General features: G+C 37.9%; 1 protein-coding gene across 1 annotated transcript; it reads left to right on the top strand.

Annotated features, from left to right (window-relative positions):
• The first annotated feature begins 9,344 nt into the window (after nt 1-9,344).
• On the top strand, nt 9,345-22,016 carry LOC103045943 (nociceptin receptor). Its single transcript, XM_015605182.3, has 3 exons — nt 9,345-9,801; nt 16,011-16,366; nt 19,798-22,016. The coding sequence occupies exons 1-3, from the start codon at nt 9,602-9,604 to the stop codon at nt 20,352-20,354; spliced, it is 1,113 nt and encodes a 370-aa protein (XP_015460668.3). The 5' UTR covers nt 9,345-9,601; the 3' UTR covers nt 20,355-22,016.
• Nucleotides 22,017-22,384: the final 368 nt, after the last annotated feature.

The following is a 22,384-nucleotide window of genomic DNA, read 5'->3' as shown; positions in this document are numbered from 1 at the left end:
GCAACACTATTCACTTAGACTGGAGAAGAATTCACAGTTTTTATTATAGTGTTGAAACTAAAAGGAGAACTCATGTGTAAATTGGACTTTTGGTGTAATTAAATATGATAAAAGTACTTACCTTTGATGAATAGCACACCTCTCTTCACCCACAGCATTCCAAGATCCAGACATTTTAATAGTTTGTCCAAACACCCTTCAGACTGGGTGACACAGGGCATAATTTTCCCAGAATAAATCGCTTTTTCCTCCGTTATCCAGCTAAAAGTAGCTCCACACCTCCTTGCTCTGACATAAAAATGAGGCATTATTAACTTAAAAAGGGCACAAGAAGCTTATTAAAAAACACTGTTTACATCATATAACATGAGCTTCAGCTCCGAGCGCCGCCATTACTGAGCTGAAAATAACATAAACATATATATACATAGACTCCACATGACGTAGCAGCCGGCACCTGAAGTCAGCCTATGCAGTGTCTACGTATATATATATATATATATATATATATATATATATATATATATATATATATATCTATATCTATATCTATTAAACGGTTAAAATTTCTGGAATGTTGGAACGCTGTGGGAGAACAGAGGTGTGCTATTCATCAAAGGTAAGCACTTTTTATCATGATTTACTACACCAAAAGTCCATTTTACACCGGAGTTCTCCTTTAGTTTAATGTGCGGCTCAAATTCACATTTTTAGCAGAGAGCATTAATATATTTTCATACATTAAAGAAAATATTAAAATGTTAATTTAATGCATTTCGGCACAGTTTTTAGTAAACCAATTCTGCATTGATTAAGATGTCAGGTGTTCTATTAAAAATAACATTGTGTGGGTAGTAAGTGACACTAGTCACACATCAGCTGCTCTGGGAGCACTACTCCTGCATAAGGTCTTATTAAAATGAGCTCTTCCCAACAATCCTCCAACAGATTGAGGCGTGTTTGTAATTGGGGGGCTCTGGGTTTGTTTCTCCTCTGTTTGTCACCAAGGTCTCCTTTTTCTGCCACCACTCTCATTTCCAGGCACCCACTCCAGCTCGCCGCCTCATTTTTCTTGGCACTGTTCCGACTCCTCTCCGCTGCTGGTTGGTGTGTGCGGGAGGAAATTGATTGCCTCACATTTTACTGAGTGTTCTCTACAGGGACACAAAATCTCCCCTCGTTTATCTCTCCTCCGAGCTGCGGCTGCGTGTGCTGCCTCATAAACACCCTATGGCCTGCAGCATAACACGGCTATAAATATTCACTGTGATGTTGCTCTGTTTCATTTGCTTTATTGCTGGACAGAAAACAGAGGGATGGTGAGTAAAGGCATTTGGTAACACTTCATTTGAAGGGTACCTACATAGGGGATTCATAACTAATAATTAATAATCATTGAATAATGCCTTTATTTAGAAATGCTTTAATATTTATAATAAGCTCAGGCCAGTACTGGTAACATGACATATAATGTTTTATAGTACTGTATTGACATAACATGCAAACTTACCTGTATCTGTAGAAAATCATATTTTATTTCATTTTAAATGTACAGCTGTCATGAATGACCCAGGCAGGGAGACGAGGAGACGGACGCAAGTGCAGGTAGGGCGAAATGAATAATTGATTAAATAAATAACTAGGGGTGTGACGAAACACTAATATCACGAGACGAGACGAAACACAATACTGGGTTCACGAGATCGAGACGAGACGAGATTTCAAAATAAAATTTTAAAGAAAACGTCAAAAATGAAAAAAGGCTTGAAAACTAGATTTTTATTTGACAAAATCATATAACGCAAACTTAACAGACTGATTTCTCTCACACTTTTATTTTATAAGAAATAGAAATAAGAATAAGATATATTAAAATAAAACTTTTCTAGGTCTCATATAGCGCAAACAATAAGTGCAAACCATAACCAGTCATATTAAGCCTATGGTTTGTGTTTCTTTTTCCTAAATTTCTTATCATTTAACTATGCATAACCATAACCAGTCATATTAAGACTATGCTTGAAGTGCAAACAGAGACAGAACATGTTTTTAAATACAGTACAGAGCTAAGGGATTCGTACAACTGCCTATGAAACAGTCACGGTATTTACTAGGGCTGTGAATCTTTGGGACAGTAAGAGCACTGTCACGCAGAGCTTTTTACCTGTACTGCGGAGCTTTTTACCTGTACCGCGGAGCTCCTGTTTTTCCCCGCGAGACAGGTTTAAGCTTGACGAGAAATACCGTCTCGCAAGGCACGAGATCTCATCACACCCCTATAAATAACTTAGGTAAACAAAGGAAACAAGTAAACAAGAAATAAACAAGAAACTGAGGTGAGATGAAACTAACAAACAAACAGGGAGGCTAATAAACGAGAAACTAAACAGAGCTAAGAACATGAACAAGGTATAAACACGAAACTAGAAACTAACAAGGACAACCGAGGAATAAACAAAACTAAACAGGGCAGGGATATATACAAGGAGAGAACAAGGAACTAAACACTAAGCAGGGGACTGGGGAACAAGGAAAAACCAAGAAACTAGAAATCTAAACAAGAAGTAAACACGGAGCAGTAACTAGGGCTAAGAAACACAGATAAACAACAGGGGTAAGTGCAAAGACCGACGAAGGACAAGTGACAAAGGAAGGCAATATAACACACAAGGGAAGTGGAAACACCTGGAGCTAGGGGGCGGAGCTACAAATTGACACAGGTGGAAAAGTACAGGGACAGAACACAGGGGCACAGGTCACGTGGAAAACACGCAGGCATGAGGACAGACAGGAAACAGGGCCAGGACATGACAACAGCAGTGGCTTTTTCTTTGGCTTTTAATAAATTCAACAATGAGTGAAAGACAACAATGCAAAAAAGAGAAAAATCTAAGCTTTAATTAGATTAAAGGTGTAAGTACTTTGTGTTTTCGATACAACCATAGTGTTTTAGATACAGTATATTTAAATACAATTCATATAAACTAAAGGGATGTACGTGTGTTATATTAATACAGCCTCTTAAAATCCCTTATGTTGTGTTACTTTATGAATGCATAAATGCATCAGTGTTTGAAAAATGATTGTGTTATGAAGCCCCTGTATATGTACCCTTAAAATAAAGTGTTTTTTCATACATTTTAACTTGCACAATACAGGTAAGATGTCAAGGCAATGCCAAGGTTAAGGTTAAGCTTCAGCTCCATGCCTGCCACCCCCTTGGGTCTAATGTGCTTAGAATGGCAAAATAAGACACCTTAGTCCAATCATGTCCTCAGCTGGAGCAGACCGTCGTGGCTTGTGTGGAGCTCATTTACTCTTTTGTGGGAGTTTAAATTTGAATCTGTTGTTCAGTAATTATGCTGTTCAAACTCAATGGCGGACACATGGGTAATAGCGGCTGTAACTGCTGGGCTTAATTACCATCTCCACATCTGTATCCCTCGTGTCCTTGCATAATTCAGCCACTCCACCACTCCCTCACAGCACATCAGTCTGAGAATAAAAGAGGTGTCACAGTCCTGCTGTCCTTGTCAGAGTTAATTCATGAATAATTCACACTGAATCCGGTTCTTATGACCACATCATGAACAGCCCTGCAAGCTACAGCTGTCTGAGTTTTATTATTCAATATTAGAAAGACGGATTGATGGGCAGGCAGACATGGACTGATGATAAACTCCCCTGGAGATTTGATTGATAGCTGGAAGGATTGACAGGTGGAAAGATAGACACACAGATAGACAGGTAGATGCAAGGATGGGTGAACAGATGTAGGTGCTGGCAGACAGATTTACTGTATTGGGACACATTCAGAGCCCTTAGACCAAAGTGTTTATTCTACTTTTGTTGTAGCAACTGTTTCTACTGTCTAGGGAAGGATTTATACTATTTTTTTGGAGTAGAAATGCTTTATTGAGATGAGCATGTTGGAGGATCACCACCCCACCTCACCCCAACGCCCCACCTCATCCCAAAAATACTGGTTACTTATATGGTATTAGAACTGGTGCCAAGCAAGGTTATAATAGTTTTGATTTTTTTTTATTGTAGTTTAATTTTATTTCGTTTTGACATTTCCTTCTGCAATTCAGTTAGTTTTAATTAGATTTTTGAGCAGGTTTGCTAGTTTTTATTTTTGATTAATTAATGCTTAGTTTTAGTTTAGTTCTTATTAGTTTTAGTACAACAGAATAAACCATTATAAAACATATATATTTAATTACTGTTAAACCACCAACTGTCAAAAAAAATGCATGTAATACTGCTGCTTAAAATAACCAATAGACTAAAAATCACATTAACATGAAAATAAAAACCTATCCATGACACACACATCACACCAGGGAGAAAAACATAAACTAACTCAGAAATCCAATATACTCTACAGTCAACAAAGACGAACATTCTTTCTTTTAATTACCGTTTTTATTAGTTTCACTTAACAAAAATGTTTTTTCAGTTTTCGTTATTTCGTTCATTTTCGTTAACGATAATAACCTTGGTGCAAAGTTACACTTATACAGCTTCTTTCTCATACACAATGACACTCAGAATTCAACTTACACAACCTGCACTACACACACACACACACACAAACAGACACATACCCAAGAGAACATTAAAACTTTGGGAGAACATGGAAGCTTCACCTAGACAAGGAATTGAACCAATGACCCCTAGCACTGATAGGGTAAACATGTTTGCATATTGACAGTTTTTTCTGAACAGGTATTCGAAAAAAAATGCGTGTGTATCTGTGCATCTGTGCCAGCAATGGATGCATTTATTATATTCTTATATTAGAATATAAGGTTCAATTTTATTCTTGTTTCATGCCACTTTTAAAATCACAATTGTATACCAAAGTGCTTTACAGTAAAATCAGTAAAAAAAAAAAACATCAAGCATTCATAAAATAATTAGTAGAGAATAACTTGTAATGACTCATAAAGGGACATTAAATAAATCCATTAAAATACACCATATAAACAAGACACAGCATTATACAACAGTAAAATATGTCTCAGGTGCTATCATTGGCCAGATAATTAAAATATCCCCTAATTTCTGCACCTCCCAACAGTAAGATGAAAAGAAGATCTCAGGGCTTTAGATGGTTCTAGGAGCCTCAATTTGGCAAAGCATATCCGTGATAAAGGAGGGAGCAGCTGTAAATGGCTTTATGTCTGGGTCCTGGCTGGCTGGATTAGACAGAGCACCCTGCCCCCTGTTTCATTTAACTGCAAACAGAAATATCAATTTAAGGTTACGATCCCATTACGCCCCAACAGCCAGAGTCTGATCCAGCAGGCAGCTTGGGAGATTTACACTGTGGTAGATCAACACACGGCGGCTTCTAATCTAGTGTTTCACCCTTCAGCAAAGCACAGATTCTCCCCCCTTTAACTGCAATAAACAAATATAATCAAATAAAACGGGATGGCATACTCACGCCAATAAAGCCTCAAAACTTTAAAAAATCTCAAAACACAGCGGCATGCACTTCAGACATTATTAAATCACCTCAGACAGGGTGGGGGGTAGAGACTAAGAGGACAGAATTGAAAAAAAATGAGTGAGGGAGAGAGGGAGATAAGTAAAAAGAGACAAAAAGAGAGGCACTGAGTAAGACAGAAACTAAAAAGAGAGGGAAAGAGAGGTAGAAACAAAGGAGACAAAGATGGAGATGGTGAGTAAGAGAAAATGAAAGAGGAAGAACAGGGAGACAGAAACGGGACAAAGACAAAGGTGATAAGTGAGAAAGATACTAAAAGAGGGAGAAAGAGACATAGAGAGACAAAGAGACAAAGAGAGAAAGTGTGAGTGAGACCGAGGTCCCTATTTTAGTGATCTATAGGCGAGCCGTCAACAGTGCACAGTGCAGCTTGATTTAAATACACCTTACACAGCTGGAAACGGCATAACGTGCAACAAACAAATCAGTTTTTCACTTTCCTTTAAGATTTAAGATCCAGGTCGCTCTGACTTTGGCAGATTGCTATTTTAACAGTGCAGCAATTCTGAACTTCTCAGCAGAGGAAACGGATCTGCATGTTTATGCTGTGAAGGTGCTGAAGGTATTTTATTTTGTATTTTGTTTATTTTTTATGTAAAAGTTAGGTCTGTGCACTGCTGTGTGACCCTGCATTGCCAAGATAGCAATGAACATCTGATTGTTGACTGCTCTCTAGGCTTTTTTCAGTCAGTGGCGCACCTGTACTTTCCATTGACAAGATAGTAATAAGCTAGAAATGTACCTGAACACACCTCATTTTGGGGCCACCATGTCCATTGTAGATATATTTATAAACTCTTCTCACTTTTTAAATGACTCACAGGCAAGGCATGAAAATAGACATTTTGCAGGGTGTAAGATAACAATGAGCATCTCGATGCACTAAGACTGAAAGAGATAGAAACAGAAAAGCAAAGACAGGGAACAAAGATAAAGATGGTGAGTAAAAGAGTATGAAAGAGGAAGAAAGTGATGGAGAGAAAGATGAGGAAACAAAAACAGAAACAGTGAGTAAGACAGGAACTGAAAGAGAGAGAAACAGAGAGACAGAAACAGAAGACAAAGACAGAGATGGTGGGAAAGACAGATACTAAGAGCGAGAGAAAGAGACAGAAAGAATGCCAAGAGGAGGCAATGACAGAGATTGTGTGTAAGACAGAGACTAAACGAGAGAGAGAGAGATAGAGAGAGAGGGACAACGTCAGAGATGGTGAGTGATTGGAAGAGGGGCAGAGAAAGGTGAGCGAGGGAGAGAGAGATAATGAGTGAGGTCATGATTGAGAGAGAGAGAGACAGAGACAGATGGAGGCACATGCAGACTTTATGAAGGTCTGAGGGCGAAGATTTGCAGCAGGACACGGAACGTGAGAGGGAAAAAATTGCTTTTCTATAAATTGTTGCTTTGGGTCAGTGATTAGTGGAGCTGGTTGGTTAAATCTGCCTTGAGGTCATTTCTGCAGAGCTTGTAGCTTTGCTTCTTTTTTTTATTTAAACCTTTATTTTACCAGGCAAATCATTAAGAACAACTTTTTATTTATAACGGCAGCCTGGAGCTCCTGCTTCAATTGAAATTCCCTTTTTTCTTTTCTGTTGTTTTCTTGTTTTGCTTAGTTTAACTTTAAAATGTCATGTGAGTAGAGATTCATGAAATTAAACTGATACATGCTTGGAAAACTTATGTACAAGAGGTCCCCTATTCACTCATTAACATTAATTATGCATCTATCTACATTATAGTCATTACAGCATACAGATTGCAATATTTATAATATCATGTATTGCAACATACCGTATGCTTTATTTTATTGATACATTTTTCATGATATCTATGTATGCTTTTACAGACAAGGGTTTTAAATAGAGTTTTTAGAGTGTCTCTTCTGTCCAGGTCAGGCTTTCTTCTAGATTAAAAAAAAATGTTGTGAGGATTTGACTGCATTTAGCAACAAGATCTTCTTAGAGATCAGGATAGTGGCTTATTACCACCCCATCTCATCCCTAACTCAATTCCAGAAGTATTTAAAGAAGCAACGACATTCCAAAGAACACATTCCACTGCTCCCCTCCACACTGTAAAACCCGATAAGTTGACTAAACTCAAAACTTTTGTTGTAACCGATTACCTAATAAATTTTATGTTTGTGAAATATAATTTTTACAATGAACTTACATATATACATATATACATATATATATATACATATATATTTACAATTAATATTTTCCTGAACTTGTATTTAGTCTTCTTTCTGGTTTCATTCAACTATTTTTTAAAGTAGTCATAGAAAAGTAGATAAAAAAAACAATAAAAAAATTAAAATCACTGAGAGCACAGCAAGAACACAGAGTTACTGCAGTTCAATAAATGATGCTTGTTCTACAGCCTACAACACAGAGGCCAAGCATTTTATTATAATAGCTGATCTACAAGTTTACCTAAGGTAGCCCTGAGTGAATCACTACACACTGATGGTGAGGGTCAGAAACTGTTGGACACACCCAGTATGCAAATAGATTGTGACAGAAGCCAATGGAAAATAAGCTGTTAATGGAAACAGACTAAATTCAGTTATTATAAGTTAATTCAACTCAAAGATCTCATTTTAAGCTTATATGTGCCCACGAATGTTCAACTAACTCAAAATAGTTGAGTATTGTTTAGAAATCTCCAATTTTATGTAAAACAGACTTAATTTATTTGAGTTAAAACAACTTCTGGGTTTACAGTGCAGCTCAGACCTGGCACTAGGTATAGTACAACTATAGTTTTATGTTTATTGGCTCCAGAGAGTCCTATTCTATTAGCAATGCTTCTCTACAGGGATTAGAAAGCTGTACGAGTGCATATATACACCCTTGTGTCAATAAAGTAGCTGAATGCATTAATTAGAAGGACAGTCGACAAACATTTGGACATATAGTGTAGATATGTATGTAACCTTTTGTAAAAATAAAGGACTTAACAAAGTTATAAACTTGGTACTATTTATCTGGTGATCTTTCACTATTTCTCGTATACTCTTTTACTCTCTCTTCCTTATTTTTTCACTCACTCAATCTTTCTCTCCCTTATTCTCTCTCACTCTTTTGCTTATTCTTTAACTCTAACTCTCTGTTTCTCTCTTATTCTTTATCTCTAGCTTTCTCTTTCACACTAACTCTCTCACTTGTTCTCTTTCTGACTCCCTCTTTCTCTCTCTAACTCTCATTCTCTCTAGCTCTCTCTCACACTGTCTTGCTTAATCTTTCTCTAACTCTCTCTCGCTCACTCACTGACTCTCTCACTTATTCTCTCTCTCTCTTTACTCTCTCTCTCTCGCTCACTCACTGACTCTCTCACTTATTCTCTCTCTCTCTTTACTCTCTCTCTCTCATTTTCTCTCACTCTCTTACTAACTCTCTCATTCATTCTCACTCTCTCTTTATTCTCTCTCGCGCTCTCACTAACTATCTTACTTATTTTTTTTCTCTCTTTACTCTCTCATTCTCTCTCTCTCTTTACTCTCTCATTCTCTCTCTCTCTTTACTCTCTGTCTCTCATTTTCTCTTGCTCTATCACTAACTCTCATTCATTCTCACTCTCTTTATTCTCTCACTAACTATCTCACTTATTCTCTCTCTTTACTCTCTCATTCTCTCTCACTAACTATCTCACTTATTCTCTCTCTTTACTCTCTAATTCTCTCTCGCTCTCTCACTATCTCACTTATTCTCTCTCTCTCTACTCTCTCTCTCTCATTCTCTCTTGCTCTCTCACTCATTCTCTCTCTCCCTCTCTCTCTGCTGATTGTTTGCAGTATCTGAGCAGGAGGAGGAGGTTCCTGACTTCATTCCAGCAAACTCAACAGAAAATCCAGCAGATCGAAAAGTATCGAGCAGAAAGTCTCGCGCGCTCCTCAGTGATGCTCCTGTGGCGCTTCTCCGGGCGCGCGGACCTGCTGCTGCTGATGCTGCTGGACTTCATCCAGCTGTCTGAGGGAGTGTAGCTGCTCTTCATCACTGAGGAGGAGGAGGATCAGTGTACCGGAGCGCTGGACTCACACGGTGGTCTCCTGTGTGTGTGTGCAGGTGGTCTTCATCATCATGGAGCTCCCGGAGGAGCTGGTGGGGGTCACGGACTCCATAGCCCTCAGTCTGCTGAACGAGACGCTGTTTCAGGGTAATATCAGCGCGCTGGACGGACTGCTGCCCATCAGCGTGAAGATCACCGTGGCCGTGGTGTATCTGATTGTGTGTGTGGTGGGGCTGGTGGGAAACTGCCTGGTCATGTATGTCATCATCAGGTGAGAGAGTTTTAACAAATGTGTCTGTCTGTCCCTATATCTGTCTGCGATTGTGCCTGTCTGTCCATCAATCCCACTGAAACAAATACAATATTATTATTATTATTTTTGAAATGATTACAACCCTGTTATCGCCAACATACCTAAATGCAATTAATGTAATATAATAATTACTATAGAATTAATATAATTCTCTATACTTTATAGACTAGACTAAAGTATTGGCACACCTGCTCATTTATTTTTTGTTCCAAAATGTAAAAAAAAAAGTATAAAATATGCTACTTTCCATGTTCATTGAATGTCTTGTCATGTATGTCATCATCAGATAAGAGATCTGAGATCATATATGTATTTATTGAACATTTATTTCCAAATTAGTACAGCCATGTTATCACCAACACACAAAACTAAAAGGCAAAATAATATCTGATACAATATTATATGCAAAAAAATCATAAAAAATCATGTAATTCATATACAAATTTCATAAATCTGCTTAGGGTCATTTTAGATAAATGATGGATATTAAGATTGTATTAAAAACTTTTTTTTCTACTTTTGTTGGAGTAACTGTCTCTCCTGTACAGAGAATAATGTTTATCATCTCCAGAGAGTGCTGTTCCAGTTACAGCACTTCTCTATGTTGACTAGATCAGGTGTATGTGTGCATTTGTATATCTTTGTCAGTGATGGGTGCAATTCAATGTTGCTGAATGCCTTTATTGCATGGGGTGTCTGCAAACTTTTAAGTTTTTGCCAAGAGAAAACCCAAAAGCAAGAAAATGATCTGAAATCAAGCATATTAAAAAAAGGTTTGAAATGTTGCCAGGTTGCAATATATTTCGACTTATAGACATAAGGAAAATAGAGAAAGTGAGAGAGAGAGACAGAGAGAGAGAGAGAGAGAGAGAGAGAGAGAGAGAGAGAGAGAGAGAGAGAGAGAGAAGCAAACCTCTCGTAATGGGAATGCTAAATGTCTCTGACTGGTGTCTGTTATATTTGCAGTTTCTCAGCTCATAATGTTGCTTCAATTGTTGTTTCTCCCAGGATACCAACTTGAATGTCTATTATGCTGCAGACTGAGCACAGGGATTTATTTGGTTCACGAAGCTTTACTAGAATGGATACAGCAACAAGTCGGATTCAGATTACACCAGAAAATCAATTTATTGAATTGACTGTTACTGTATTATAGAGTTACACAGAGAATCATTTTACTGAATGGGCTTTTACTGTATTATAGATTAACGTAAAAAAAAACTGAGTGTACTGCTTTTACTGTATTATATATTTCCATAGAAAACACCATAGTAGAGAGTTACACAGAGCAGCAGAGTTTATTGAATGAACTATTACTGTAGTACAGAGTTACACAGAGCAGCAGAGTTAATTGATTTAACTATTAGTAAAGTATAGAGTTACACATTAGAAGGCATGTCCCATGACGTTCGGTATGCCTGTGTATAGGAAACAAAGTGATACACATTAAAGAACCCTTCAATAAATATGCATTAATTACTAGCAATGTTATCATCTATAATAGAAATCCTACTTTGTATGGCATTTAACTGTAGCCAGAATTCTTCAGCACAGCCAGCACTTTAGGGTTTTTGCTGAGAGGTCAGAATGTGCTGAAATGTACAAAATATGAGGAAAAGAGTAGAAGAATGTGTCATTTTTTTGGCATTGGTGATGCATTGGTGATGCATTAAATAGCATTTTAATTAAATTGTGTAAATTACTGTGAATGTTATTATAAATTACTACAATGATTACTTTGCATTAAGTATTGTCTTTACCAAATACTACTTTAGCCAATATTCCCACATAAAAAAAAGGCCAATACAAACTCTCACATTTATTGACATTTATGAAATTTACTGTTCTTTAATTACAGACGGTGTGAACACAAATATTTCATGTTATGTCTGTGACACATTCCAAATAGCAGTTGGGATTGTAAAGCATTTACCATGTTGTAATGTTGCTATTCCTTTCTTCCCAGGTGTTATTTTTCCCACTTTTGCTTCTTAATGTAACAGTACAGAATGATTGTGTCACGTCCTGGCCCTGTCTCTTGTCTGTTCTCATGTCTCTGTGTGTTATCCCCACGTGACCCATGCTCTCTGCCCTCTGTGTTTCTTCCCCTGTAATTTTCCATCACGTGTGTCCCATTTGTAGCTCCGCCCTTACCCCAGGTGTTCGTGTTTAGTGTGTGTTTCCTGTTTGTATATATAGTCCTCTTGTGGCACTTTGTCCTCGTCGGTCTTTGCACCTTCTCCTGTTGTTTTGTCTCTCAGCACTTTTGTTATTTTCTAGTTCCCTGTTTATTTCCTTGTATATATCCCTGCGCTGTTTAGTTTTGTTTTATTTCTGTTCCTCGTTTGTTTCTTCGTTTATTACTCCCGGTTTGTATATGTTATTTTTATCTCTCGTTTGTTCCTTGTTTATTTCTTGTTTATTCCTTTGTTATCTTTACCCCTCGTTTGTTTTGGTTTACTCCATTTGTTTCATTGTTATTTATTTAATAAAATTCCCCTTACCTGCATTTACGTCCACCTCCACGTCTCCCTGCCTGCGAATCCTGACAGATTGTCACATTTTTGTTTCAAAGTTCTCCACATATTCTCTCTTAGGAAATGCTCACGAATGTAAGGTATGCCAGTCCAGTACCTGTACCCTCTTTTTCACAGCCATGCCTTATGTGTGCAGCATGTGGTTTTGCATTGTCTTGTTAAAGGCAGACTGTATTACACTGTGATTTCAGTGTACTTTTCTGAATTAATGCTGCAATTCCTTTGATACTTGTTGCTGATAACAGTCTGAATGGTTCTTTCATCATTGGTTCAGAGCTTGAGGCATCCATTTTTTTCCAAGAAAGACCTGGAATACTGACTTGTCTGACCGTAATCCATGTTTTCACGATGGTGATGATTCATCCCAGATACCTCTAACCCCAGAGATGTTTTTTTTATTTTATTTTAGTAAGTTTCTCATGCATTTTTACAAACTAAAGGTCCTCTTCCCATCATTTGCCCTCAAATATTCTTTTTTTTATATTGTCCCAACGTTTTCTGATATGGGGTTGTAGTAATTCTGATAAGACAAGTTGGAAAAAAGAACAACCATTTTACCTCAGGTTTACTCCCCCTCACTTTTTGTTTTGGAGTACCATGGCATGCACTACCATGGTGTGACTTTCTCTTACTTTCCTTGCTCCAGTCTGATTAAGCATATAATTAAGAAACAATCTCAGGCTTGCCTAATGTGCTCATATAACTGCTTTGTAATTAGGTTTCAGAAAATAGAAATACTGCAACACAGCCAGCGTTTAATGGCCTCACAGAGGGGCAAGAATGTGAAGTGCTGGAATGTACAGAACGTGAAGGAAGAGTGGAAGAGGGTGTCCTTTTTTGGAACTGGTGATGAAGTGTGTGACAGAATACCTGCCCTCATATGTCTGTACAGGTGGCCGTTTCTGACAGACTCGACAGCGGCAATACAGCTGCTGTGGGACTATTTTAAACCCCTTGTTGCTAGGCTGGTTACCAAGAGGCTCCGGCTGAAAGTCTTATTGACCACACTCTGCGTTCTTTATGGCCGAGAGATGAAATTTCAGATTCCTTTGAATTCACCAGTCTCTGAAGGTCCACCAGAACAGTATTAAAATGAGAGCTATACTGAAATTACTGTGGTGTAGAGGAGAGTAGAGTGCTGGCTCCAGCTAAAATCATAATAAAGTAGAATTCACATTAGGAGGCTAATTTAGCTGAAACAGGTACAAACTGGTATTACCAGACATCATTATCAGACAAGGCAGAGCAAGCCGAGAGCTGGCGAGTGAGACGGAAGACAGTGAGAAAAGAACAAGCTGTTAATCAGACAGAATGAGCTTCTTCATGTTTGTTCATTTTATGGGGTTTTTCAGTGTGTCTGAATGAATGTTTACTAACGTATTAATTTGGCCAAAACAGGATTTAACAGGCTTCAGATAGTCATTGATGTACCCCATACTCTTATTCTCAAAACCATCCATAAAATAATATTAAGCATGTTTACTTTTTGAGGGAATGTTGTTCTACCTCAGAAACATTACAGTTACTGCAAATAAACTGAAATCAGCATTGAAATCTGCAAATACACCGAAATCTGCCTGAAGCTACTATATGCCCATAATATAAAGACTAAATATTGTGACACCCCTATTGATGAATACAAATGCACACACAAACAGCTTGTCTAGTACCTGTTGAGCAATAATGACAATAGATATATGGGTGTCAGGGCCAGACAGGAACGAGACTGGTGCAGATACAGTAAAATAACTTTATTAAAAGTTATAGAACAGACAGGGGTAGTCAACAAAACCAGGGTCAATACCAGTAGTACACAACTTAGAGAAACCATACCATAAACGGAAGACAGTCCAAAGTTCATACACAGGCAGGCAGTATCACAGGGTAGGCAAAAATCGAAGTCGGTAGAAAACAAAAACAAGATCATACACGGAAATAGACAAGGGCAAGAGAAACGCTTTGTATTGTAGGATATACCAAACAGATTCTCGGCGAGGTGTGAGCGCGAGCAGGGTCCTTATATACTGAGGGAATCAGTACTCGGGACTTCCTGGTGGTGTCATGTGATGCGTCATGTGATCGGGAGTATGTGTCGTGCCATGGTGTGGTGCGTTCTGGGTATTGTAGTTGGTATTGTGGGAATCGCAGATAGAGCTGGATGTGGGAGACTTAGACATGCTTTCAGCACCAGACATGACAGTGGGTCATTTCTCAATCTGCGTTCTTGTCTGTACTTTTGTTCTCATGGACTCGGGACACGTCATCAGCTACAGCCCAAGTACTGTTCCAATTAAAAGTTTGCACTAAGTACACTAAAAATACCCGGATGTGTTCTTGCTCCTTGCACATTAGCGAGGATGCATGGAAGGTGTGGGCTTCTTACAGTCCAATAACCCACAATGCACCTCGCAGGAGGTGCAGCGGAGGAGAAAGTACCTTACTTTTAAAAAATAAATAGTACTGCTGTTTAATAAAATATAGTTTTAAGTTATTTTAGGCGAGAATGTAGGGGTTTACATTTCAGATATGTGGTTTATTAAAAAAGGGACTATGGGAAAATGTACATCTACGTTTTCAGAATGCTTTCCGCTCCCCTGAGAGCTTGATGTCATCAAGCACGCAGCTGTTCCAATTACAGAATAAAAGTACAAAAATGTCCTAGGGAGTACACACTCACGAGACAAACTTTCTTGCCAAGTACGGGAGTCCAGACTTGTGTACTCCATATTGAGAAAAGGCCTAGGACTCCCTGTCACAGATAAAAATACAGCCACAATAAAATGAATTTTATATGTCAGTAATAGGTTAGACAGGTCCAAGACTTTTGGGATGAGTTGGAGGAGTTGGGGATGAGGCGGGGTGATAATCATTCAACATCCTCACTCATCTCTCTAACGCTCGTTAGTGAATGCAATAACATCCTCACTTTATGCTCCAAACTCTGGTAGTATTCTTTCCTGTACAACAGAGGCAGTTACTCCAACAAAAACAAGTTAACCTCTTTTATCTGTAATACATTTGATTTCAGAAGAAACAGTAAATAAACATGTATCTCAATACTTTTGTTCATATTGGGTACTATATGAACAGCTATGGGAAAAAAATAAGAGACCACTTAAAAATGATGAGTTTCTTTGATTTTACCCAATTAACCTCTGGAATATAATCAAGAGAAAGATGGATGATCAAAAGCCATCGAAACAAGATGAACTGCTTGAATGTTTGGACTAGGCGTGGCATAAAGTTATTAAAGCAAAAGCAGTGTGTAAGACTGGTGGAGGAGAACATGCCAATATGCATGAAAACTGTGATTAAAAACCAGGGTTATTCCACCAAATATTCTTACTCTTAAATACTCTTAAAGATCTGCATCATTTTTATTATTTCAGTTATTTCTCATTTTCTGCAAATACATGCTCAAAATGGCAGTATTTATATTTGTAATGTGGGAGAAACATTGTCTGTAGTTTATAGAATAAAACTAAAATGTTCATTTTACCAAACATAAACCTATAAATAGCAAAATCAGAGAAACTGATTCAGAAATCGAAGTGGTCTCTTCATTTTTTCCAGAGCTGTATGTAGGATACTGAGCTTTGTTTAATTATACCTTTCCTTTTTTTTTTACAGGTACACAAAGATGAAGACGGCCACCAACATCTACATCTTAAATCTGGCCCTGGCTGACAGTCTAGTGTTGGCCACTCTACCGTTCCAGGGCACAGATGTGCTGTTAGGCTTTTGGCCCTTCGGTCTGGCTCTGTGCAAGACAGTGGTGGCCATCGACTATTACAACATGTTCACCAGCATCTTCACTCTGACCATCATGAGCGTGGACCGCTACATCGCCGTGTGCCACCCTGTGCGCTCCCTGGCTGTGCGCACCCCCCACAGGGCCAAGCTGGTCAATGTTGCAGTGTGGGCACTGGCCTCTGCCATAGGAGTGCCTGTTATGATCATGGGGCAAGTGGAAGTGGAGTCCAATGGTAGTCCTTACCTCGTAGCTACACTGTCATTCATCATTCATCACTCATCACTCATCACTCACCTCCCCAAGGATCATTAGGTTCATCCCTTAAAAAATTTTGAGTGTGTGTTTGTTTTAGGTATGTAAAAAATAATTGATTGCACATATTGCTCAGATTAATCGCAATTAATTTTACTACTGAATGCTAACCCTTTAATAATGGATGTTTTTTTTATAATTTTATTTCTAATTTTTTATCCCATTTCTCCCCAATTTACACAGCCAATTACCCAACCCACTCATTAGGACTCCCCCTATAACTATTGATGCCCCAACACCAGAAGGGTGAAGACTAGCACATGCCTCCCCAACACATGTAAAATCAATCACCGCCTCTTTTCAAACTGCTGCTGCTGATGAGTTGCAGAGTAGCATCACAGTGCGCTCAGAGGAAAGCGCAGCAACTCGGTTCCGATACATCAGCTTACAGACAGATGCCTTGTACTGAGCGACATCGCCTTTTTTGGATTGATGTGGGGAGAGAGCGCCATCTACCCACACAGAGAGAGCAAAGCCAATTGTGCTCTCTCAGGGCTCCGGTAGCCAAAGGCAAGCTACATGAACAGGATTCGAACAAGTGATCTCTTGATCATAGTGGCAGCGCTTAGCATGCTGGACCACTCAGAGCCCTTAATAATGGATTTTAAAATAACTATGTTATGAGTTATGCGATTAATTCCATATTTCATTAGAAATTAAAAGTAATCTTTTGAACTCAGCAGTATTTAGCCAGTGTTTACATGGCTATATGAAACTGCTTTTACAAAAACAGACTCTGTAGTTTGCATGTGTTCTTGTAAAAAAATAAAAAGTGTATTAAGTATTTTTTTAAAGTATACTTAACATGGAAACGTGCACACTTTTTGGAATTAATGTGAGTTAAATTAACTTAAATACTTATATATATAATAAATGTCTTGTTTTGAAACAACTTATGGCAACTTAAGTATATTTTAGTTTAATAAACCTATATATTTAAATACAACATAAAAGCATTAGGTTGTGCTTTTGAGTTATTTTTATACAGCTTATATGTACTTAAGTATATTTAAGTATGTGTTTTTTAAACATCGTTTTTAATACACTTGAAGTATATTGTAAATGTACTATTTTAAATACCGATGCACATATTGTGTACAACTTAATACCACTGGAAAAAAATACACTGTACAAAGTGTACTTTTAGCAGTATTTAATGTTACTAAATATATTTTCTATCAAAATGTTTAATTTAAAGCATATTGCTTAAAAACACATTTCATGTAAACACAGAGAAAGTATATTTAATGTGTATTTTTCATATTTAAAGTGTATTAAATTCAAAATGCATTTTTTGTATTTTTTAGCTAATTTAAACATACTTTTAACGCTCTTAAGTATAATTTCTTTTCACCTTAAATGGAATCTCTGACCAAAATGAAATATCTAACCATGACTACATTTGTATCAAGCATGCTTTACTCACAGAACCCTTTACAAATTAGAATAACCTCAAAAGTCATGTGATAATCCAAAATATTTAGCTGCAGTGGTCCCTAGAGTGAGCTTTCCCTGTTTAAAGATTAAAATCTCCTGCTGATGACGTATATTAAAGAAAGCAGAGGCAGATTATTATTACAGAGAGGATTGATTTTCTTTTCTAATAGCTGGCTAAAGCAGCAGAAAGCCAGATGGTTAACAGTTCTGCTAGGAATTCAAATGTCATGCCTGTATTTACTGTATTAACCTTTACATTAGTGGATCCACAAGCAGACTGTATTTCTGTTTGTCCATGAGAGGATTCTTAATGGTATTGTGGTGTATATGCATAATATATGTGCAATGAATTCTGAGTATAATAGTGAATTAACAACAACAGCATTTCACTGCAGTAGTTAACAGACAAAAACACAAATTTGAATTAGTTTGAGAGATATGATGCTGTGATGTGCAGTATAAAATAACAAATCAATTTAGAAAAGTTCATTTTGCAGTCTGGTTGCTAGGGGTATTGCCAGGTGGTTGCTGTAGTGTTGTTAAATTGGCACAAGATGGGGTGGTGCTTCAGAGTGGCATCATAATGTTGCTTAGTGGTTGCTAGGGTGTTGCCAGGTGGTTGTTATGCATTTGCTGTATTACAGCTAGTTGCTGTAGTGTCTTCGGTGGTTGCTTAGCTGTTGCCAAGTAGCTTTACAATGTGCAACTACAGTATTATAATATTTTACATGCACGTTTTACGATGGAAATTAAGTAATAAATAAAAATATGATCACTTTAGGAGAGGAGGCTGTATCGATGACTAAACCTTTGAGATTTTGTCACCCATTTCATAAGCTTTTATTTTGTACATGCTCCATTTTCATTTTCCAAAGCAGTACAAATACTTAAGGAATATTCCACCATTTTCAACCTTACCTCTAAATATTATATCTAAATTGTGCAATTGATTACATTGTAGAACAGAACAACTGTTCACAACACAACACTTAAAGCTCCACTAGGTAAGATTGAGATTTTGTGCTTGTGGGCTCCCCCTACAGCTGTAGAATGTAATAAATGTTTCAGGCGGATTAGTTTCTCTTTCTCATTTTCTGGCTTTCACAGACATATTTGGTCTCTTTCCAGCTTCTGCCAGAGTGTCTGTATGTTAGTTTGTAAAGCATGAACCAGTAGTTCTTGTAGAACTGTTAGAACTAAAGGTCGGAAAGCAGGTCGCAGTTCTCTCGAGCGTTGGTCGTGGCCGCCTCGGAAAACTTACAGAGTCTGGTTTGAGCTCAGAGGAGCTCTGGCACAGACACGAGAGCACCGCTATTCCTCCTATTACACCTCAATGCAGCGCTGCAGTGAGTTTCAAGCTGTAATTTTACTTCTTTAAAAAGACCAAAATCAAGGAAATCCTACCTAGTGCTGCTTTAAGTTACTGATTTTTTTAAAGAAGCCAATTAATTTAAATATGACTATGACCAATCAAATAACAATTTGAATGTTTTTTTTCTCTGTTAAATGTTTTTCACTATGATGATAAAACCTCTTGTATATGGCACTTTAAAGAAACATGTTTCACTTTTGTTAAAACCTTAAGGAACCCATTGTACTCAAATTCTTCCTTTATACGTTTCTTAATGTTCGGAATAATAGTGGATCCAGAGCCTGATGTGCTTGAGAGAGGGTGCCCTGCCAGTCCTTGAGGGACTTTTGGAAATTCTTCAGTTTGAAACTGTGGAAGAATCCCTTTAGTTGCTTAGCAGTACATTTAAGAACAGCTTTTTTTTGGTTTAGAAGAAAATGTTTTCTGAAGCACCTCAATGTTTTTTTTTATTATTACAGAAATGTTCAGAGTGACAGTTGTAAAGATGAAAAAGATGTAAAGATCACTGAATGGACTAAATGATCTTCTTGTTCTCTCTGCAGGTATTGAGTGCATGGTGGTCCTACCTGATCCTCGGAGCTACTCTGAGCCCGTGTTCGGGACCTGTGTGTTCCTCTTCTCCTTTCTAATCCCGGTAGCTATCATTAGTGTGTGTTACGGCTTGATGGTCCGCCGGCTGCGTTCCGTTCGCCTTCTCTCCGGCTCCAGGGAGAAGGACAGGAACCTGAGGAGAATCTCGCAGATGGTGCTGGCTGTGGTGGCTGCCTTCGTGCTCTGCTGGATGCCTGTTCAGGTTCTGGCTCTGGTGCAGGCCTTGGGGAAGGTGGACCTGGGGGGCAGCGAGGTCGCTGTAGCAGCGATGCACTTCTGCATCGCCCTGGGTTACGCCAACAGCAGCCTCAACCCCGTCCTCTACGCCTTCCTGGACGAAAACTTCAAACGCTGCTTTAGAGAATTCTGCCTGCCTGCCAACTCTGTGGTGGAACTGGAGGCGCCGAGGAGGAAGTTGGTGAGGAAGGAAGGTGGATGTGGAGTAGATGGCGAGCAAGGAAATGGAGCAGCTGTTCAAGCTGCAGGCATACCCAGATGTGAGGAGTAGAACTCTAACCAGAAGTGCTTTAAAAGATCGGTTTAGCCAAAAATGTATCTTGTTTATCTTTAATGAATTTTACCAGCCAATGATTGGTGTTAAAGTGTGTTTCTTTAGTTTAAAGCTAAAGCTAGGAGGCTAACGTAGCAATTGATAGAAGCTTACAGACACCAGTTTAAGATTTAGCCAGACTGCAACCAGGGAGTAATCAAAACGTTCAGAGTCAACACCAGTAAACAGTTACAACAGAGAGCAAGCATACCAGTAATTAGATTCAGTCCAATGGTCATACACATGCAGGAGATATTAGAAGCTAGGTAAGAATCAAGCTTAAAAAAACAAAACACAACAAGGTCATACTCGAGAGGGTAACACAGGCAGTGGGACAAACACTTTATAAAGTGGTAAACCGAACAATACTTGGCGAGGAGTGTGTGGAGTGAAGGTGTATATATGTGAACAGGTGTGATCAATATTCTGGTGATTGAGCAAGTGAGGGAATAATGTCAATGTGTGGTAATTCTGGGTACTTCTGTATAGGCCCACCACGACAACAGTTTTCAAATAGATGATATTTTGAGTGAAGGACCACTGCTATTTCCAGTGCTTTAACAGTAAAAGCAAAAGCGGTTTTAGTTTCCCTCACATTAAAACAGAAGACTAATGTATCGCTTGATTTAAAGGAGTAAAAGACTACAGCAGCAGCACAACTGTAACATGAGCATGTGCGTGTGTCAAGGAGCAGGAGAACAGACTAGCGTGGCTAATGTAACGTATTAGATTAAATATAAAAATAAATATAAAGGGCATTAAAATGGGGATAAAAATAAGGGAGAAATGTTAAAGAGTAAGAAATAAATGCATTAAAATTCATTCAGCCCCATATGGCTCTTCACCTGTTTATACCAAAAAAGGCCTTGAATTATCTTGAAATATGAACACTATTAAATCACCTATATAAAATGACAAATGGCATGTACATCGTAAAAACTAAATAAACTGGTGGCTGTAAGTTTTTTTTTTTTATTACACAGTAATTTAGCTCCATAGCTTCAGAGCAAAACTAAAGCATTTGACATTTTCAACACAAAAACACCTTCTGGCTGATTTGGCTACATAAAAGAAAAAATGCACACATTTGATTTTCTGGTTGAAGTGAATGTTATGTATTTAATGTATGTAAATATAAAATATATTACTTTGTATAGAATTCTAATAATACCAGTGTAATTATAGCATACATTAAAGCATCTTAAGGAGTTTTTAAGGAGACCAAACTGATCGGAAAATGGTAAAATGCTTTGCCACTTGGGGACAAAAGGGCTTACCTTGTTAATAGGCTTTTTTCATTTTTGGTTAAATTATTTTTGGTGAAATTGAGGCCTTTATGCTTATTGTAACGATGATGTCTATTCCAGAACTCAGCAGAGCAGAAATGTGCAAAGCTTGTTTGCTTCAAGCAACCTTCATTAGGACTTGATACTACTAATGAAGGCCCATCAGTTTAATGGTACACTGGATGATATTTATTAAATGCTGCACTGCCTGTAAAATAAGGCTGTATAATATTTATCACTGTGTTAATGTGGACTTACTGTATAATATATTCCTCAGTGTTGCATATTAGCTTTGTACAGAAATATACTTATCTGACTGTAGAAGCTTAAGATCATTAAAGGTCTGTATAATCTTTATTTTTGGTGTTTGTTGTTTATTGTACTGCTTTTTTTGTTTAAGTCTTGCTCCTGAGGGAACAGATCTGAGTGACAAGATGTCTTTTCTTTGAGGATTCACGTGTTTCTATCTGACACAGACAACAAGAGTGGGAGGAAAGAAAACAAAGCAGCTTGTGTTTCTAATTGAATTTGTCTGAGTCTGTGATAAAGATTAGAATTATTTTTTATAGTCTTTGCTATCCAATCACATGATTTCATCACATGAAACCAATGAGAAAGTTGTCGAGCATGTCTTAGACATCTGTTTCCTTGTTCACAGTTTGAAGAATGAGCCAGATGGTGTCCTGAATCTAGTTTCCAGCC

This window comes from Astyanax mexicanus, chromosome 13, assembly GCF_023375975.1.
Source record: "Astyanax mexicanus isolate ESR-SI-001 chromosome 13, AstMex3_surface, whole genome shotgun sequence".
NCBI lineage: Eukaryota > Metazoa > Chordata > Actinopteri > Characiformes > Acestrorhamphidae > Astyanax > Astyanax mexicanus.
Note: the sequence above shows the minus strand (reverse complement) of the source record. Positions and strands in the feature narration are given on the sequence as shown.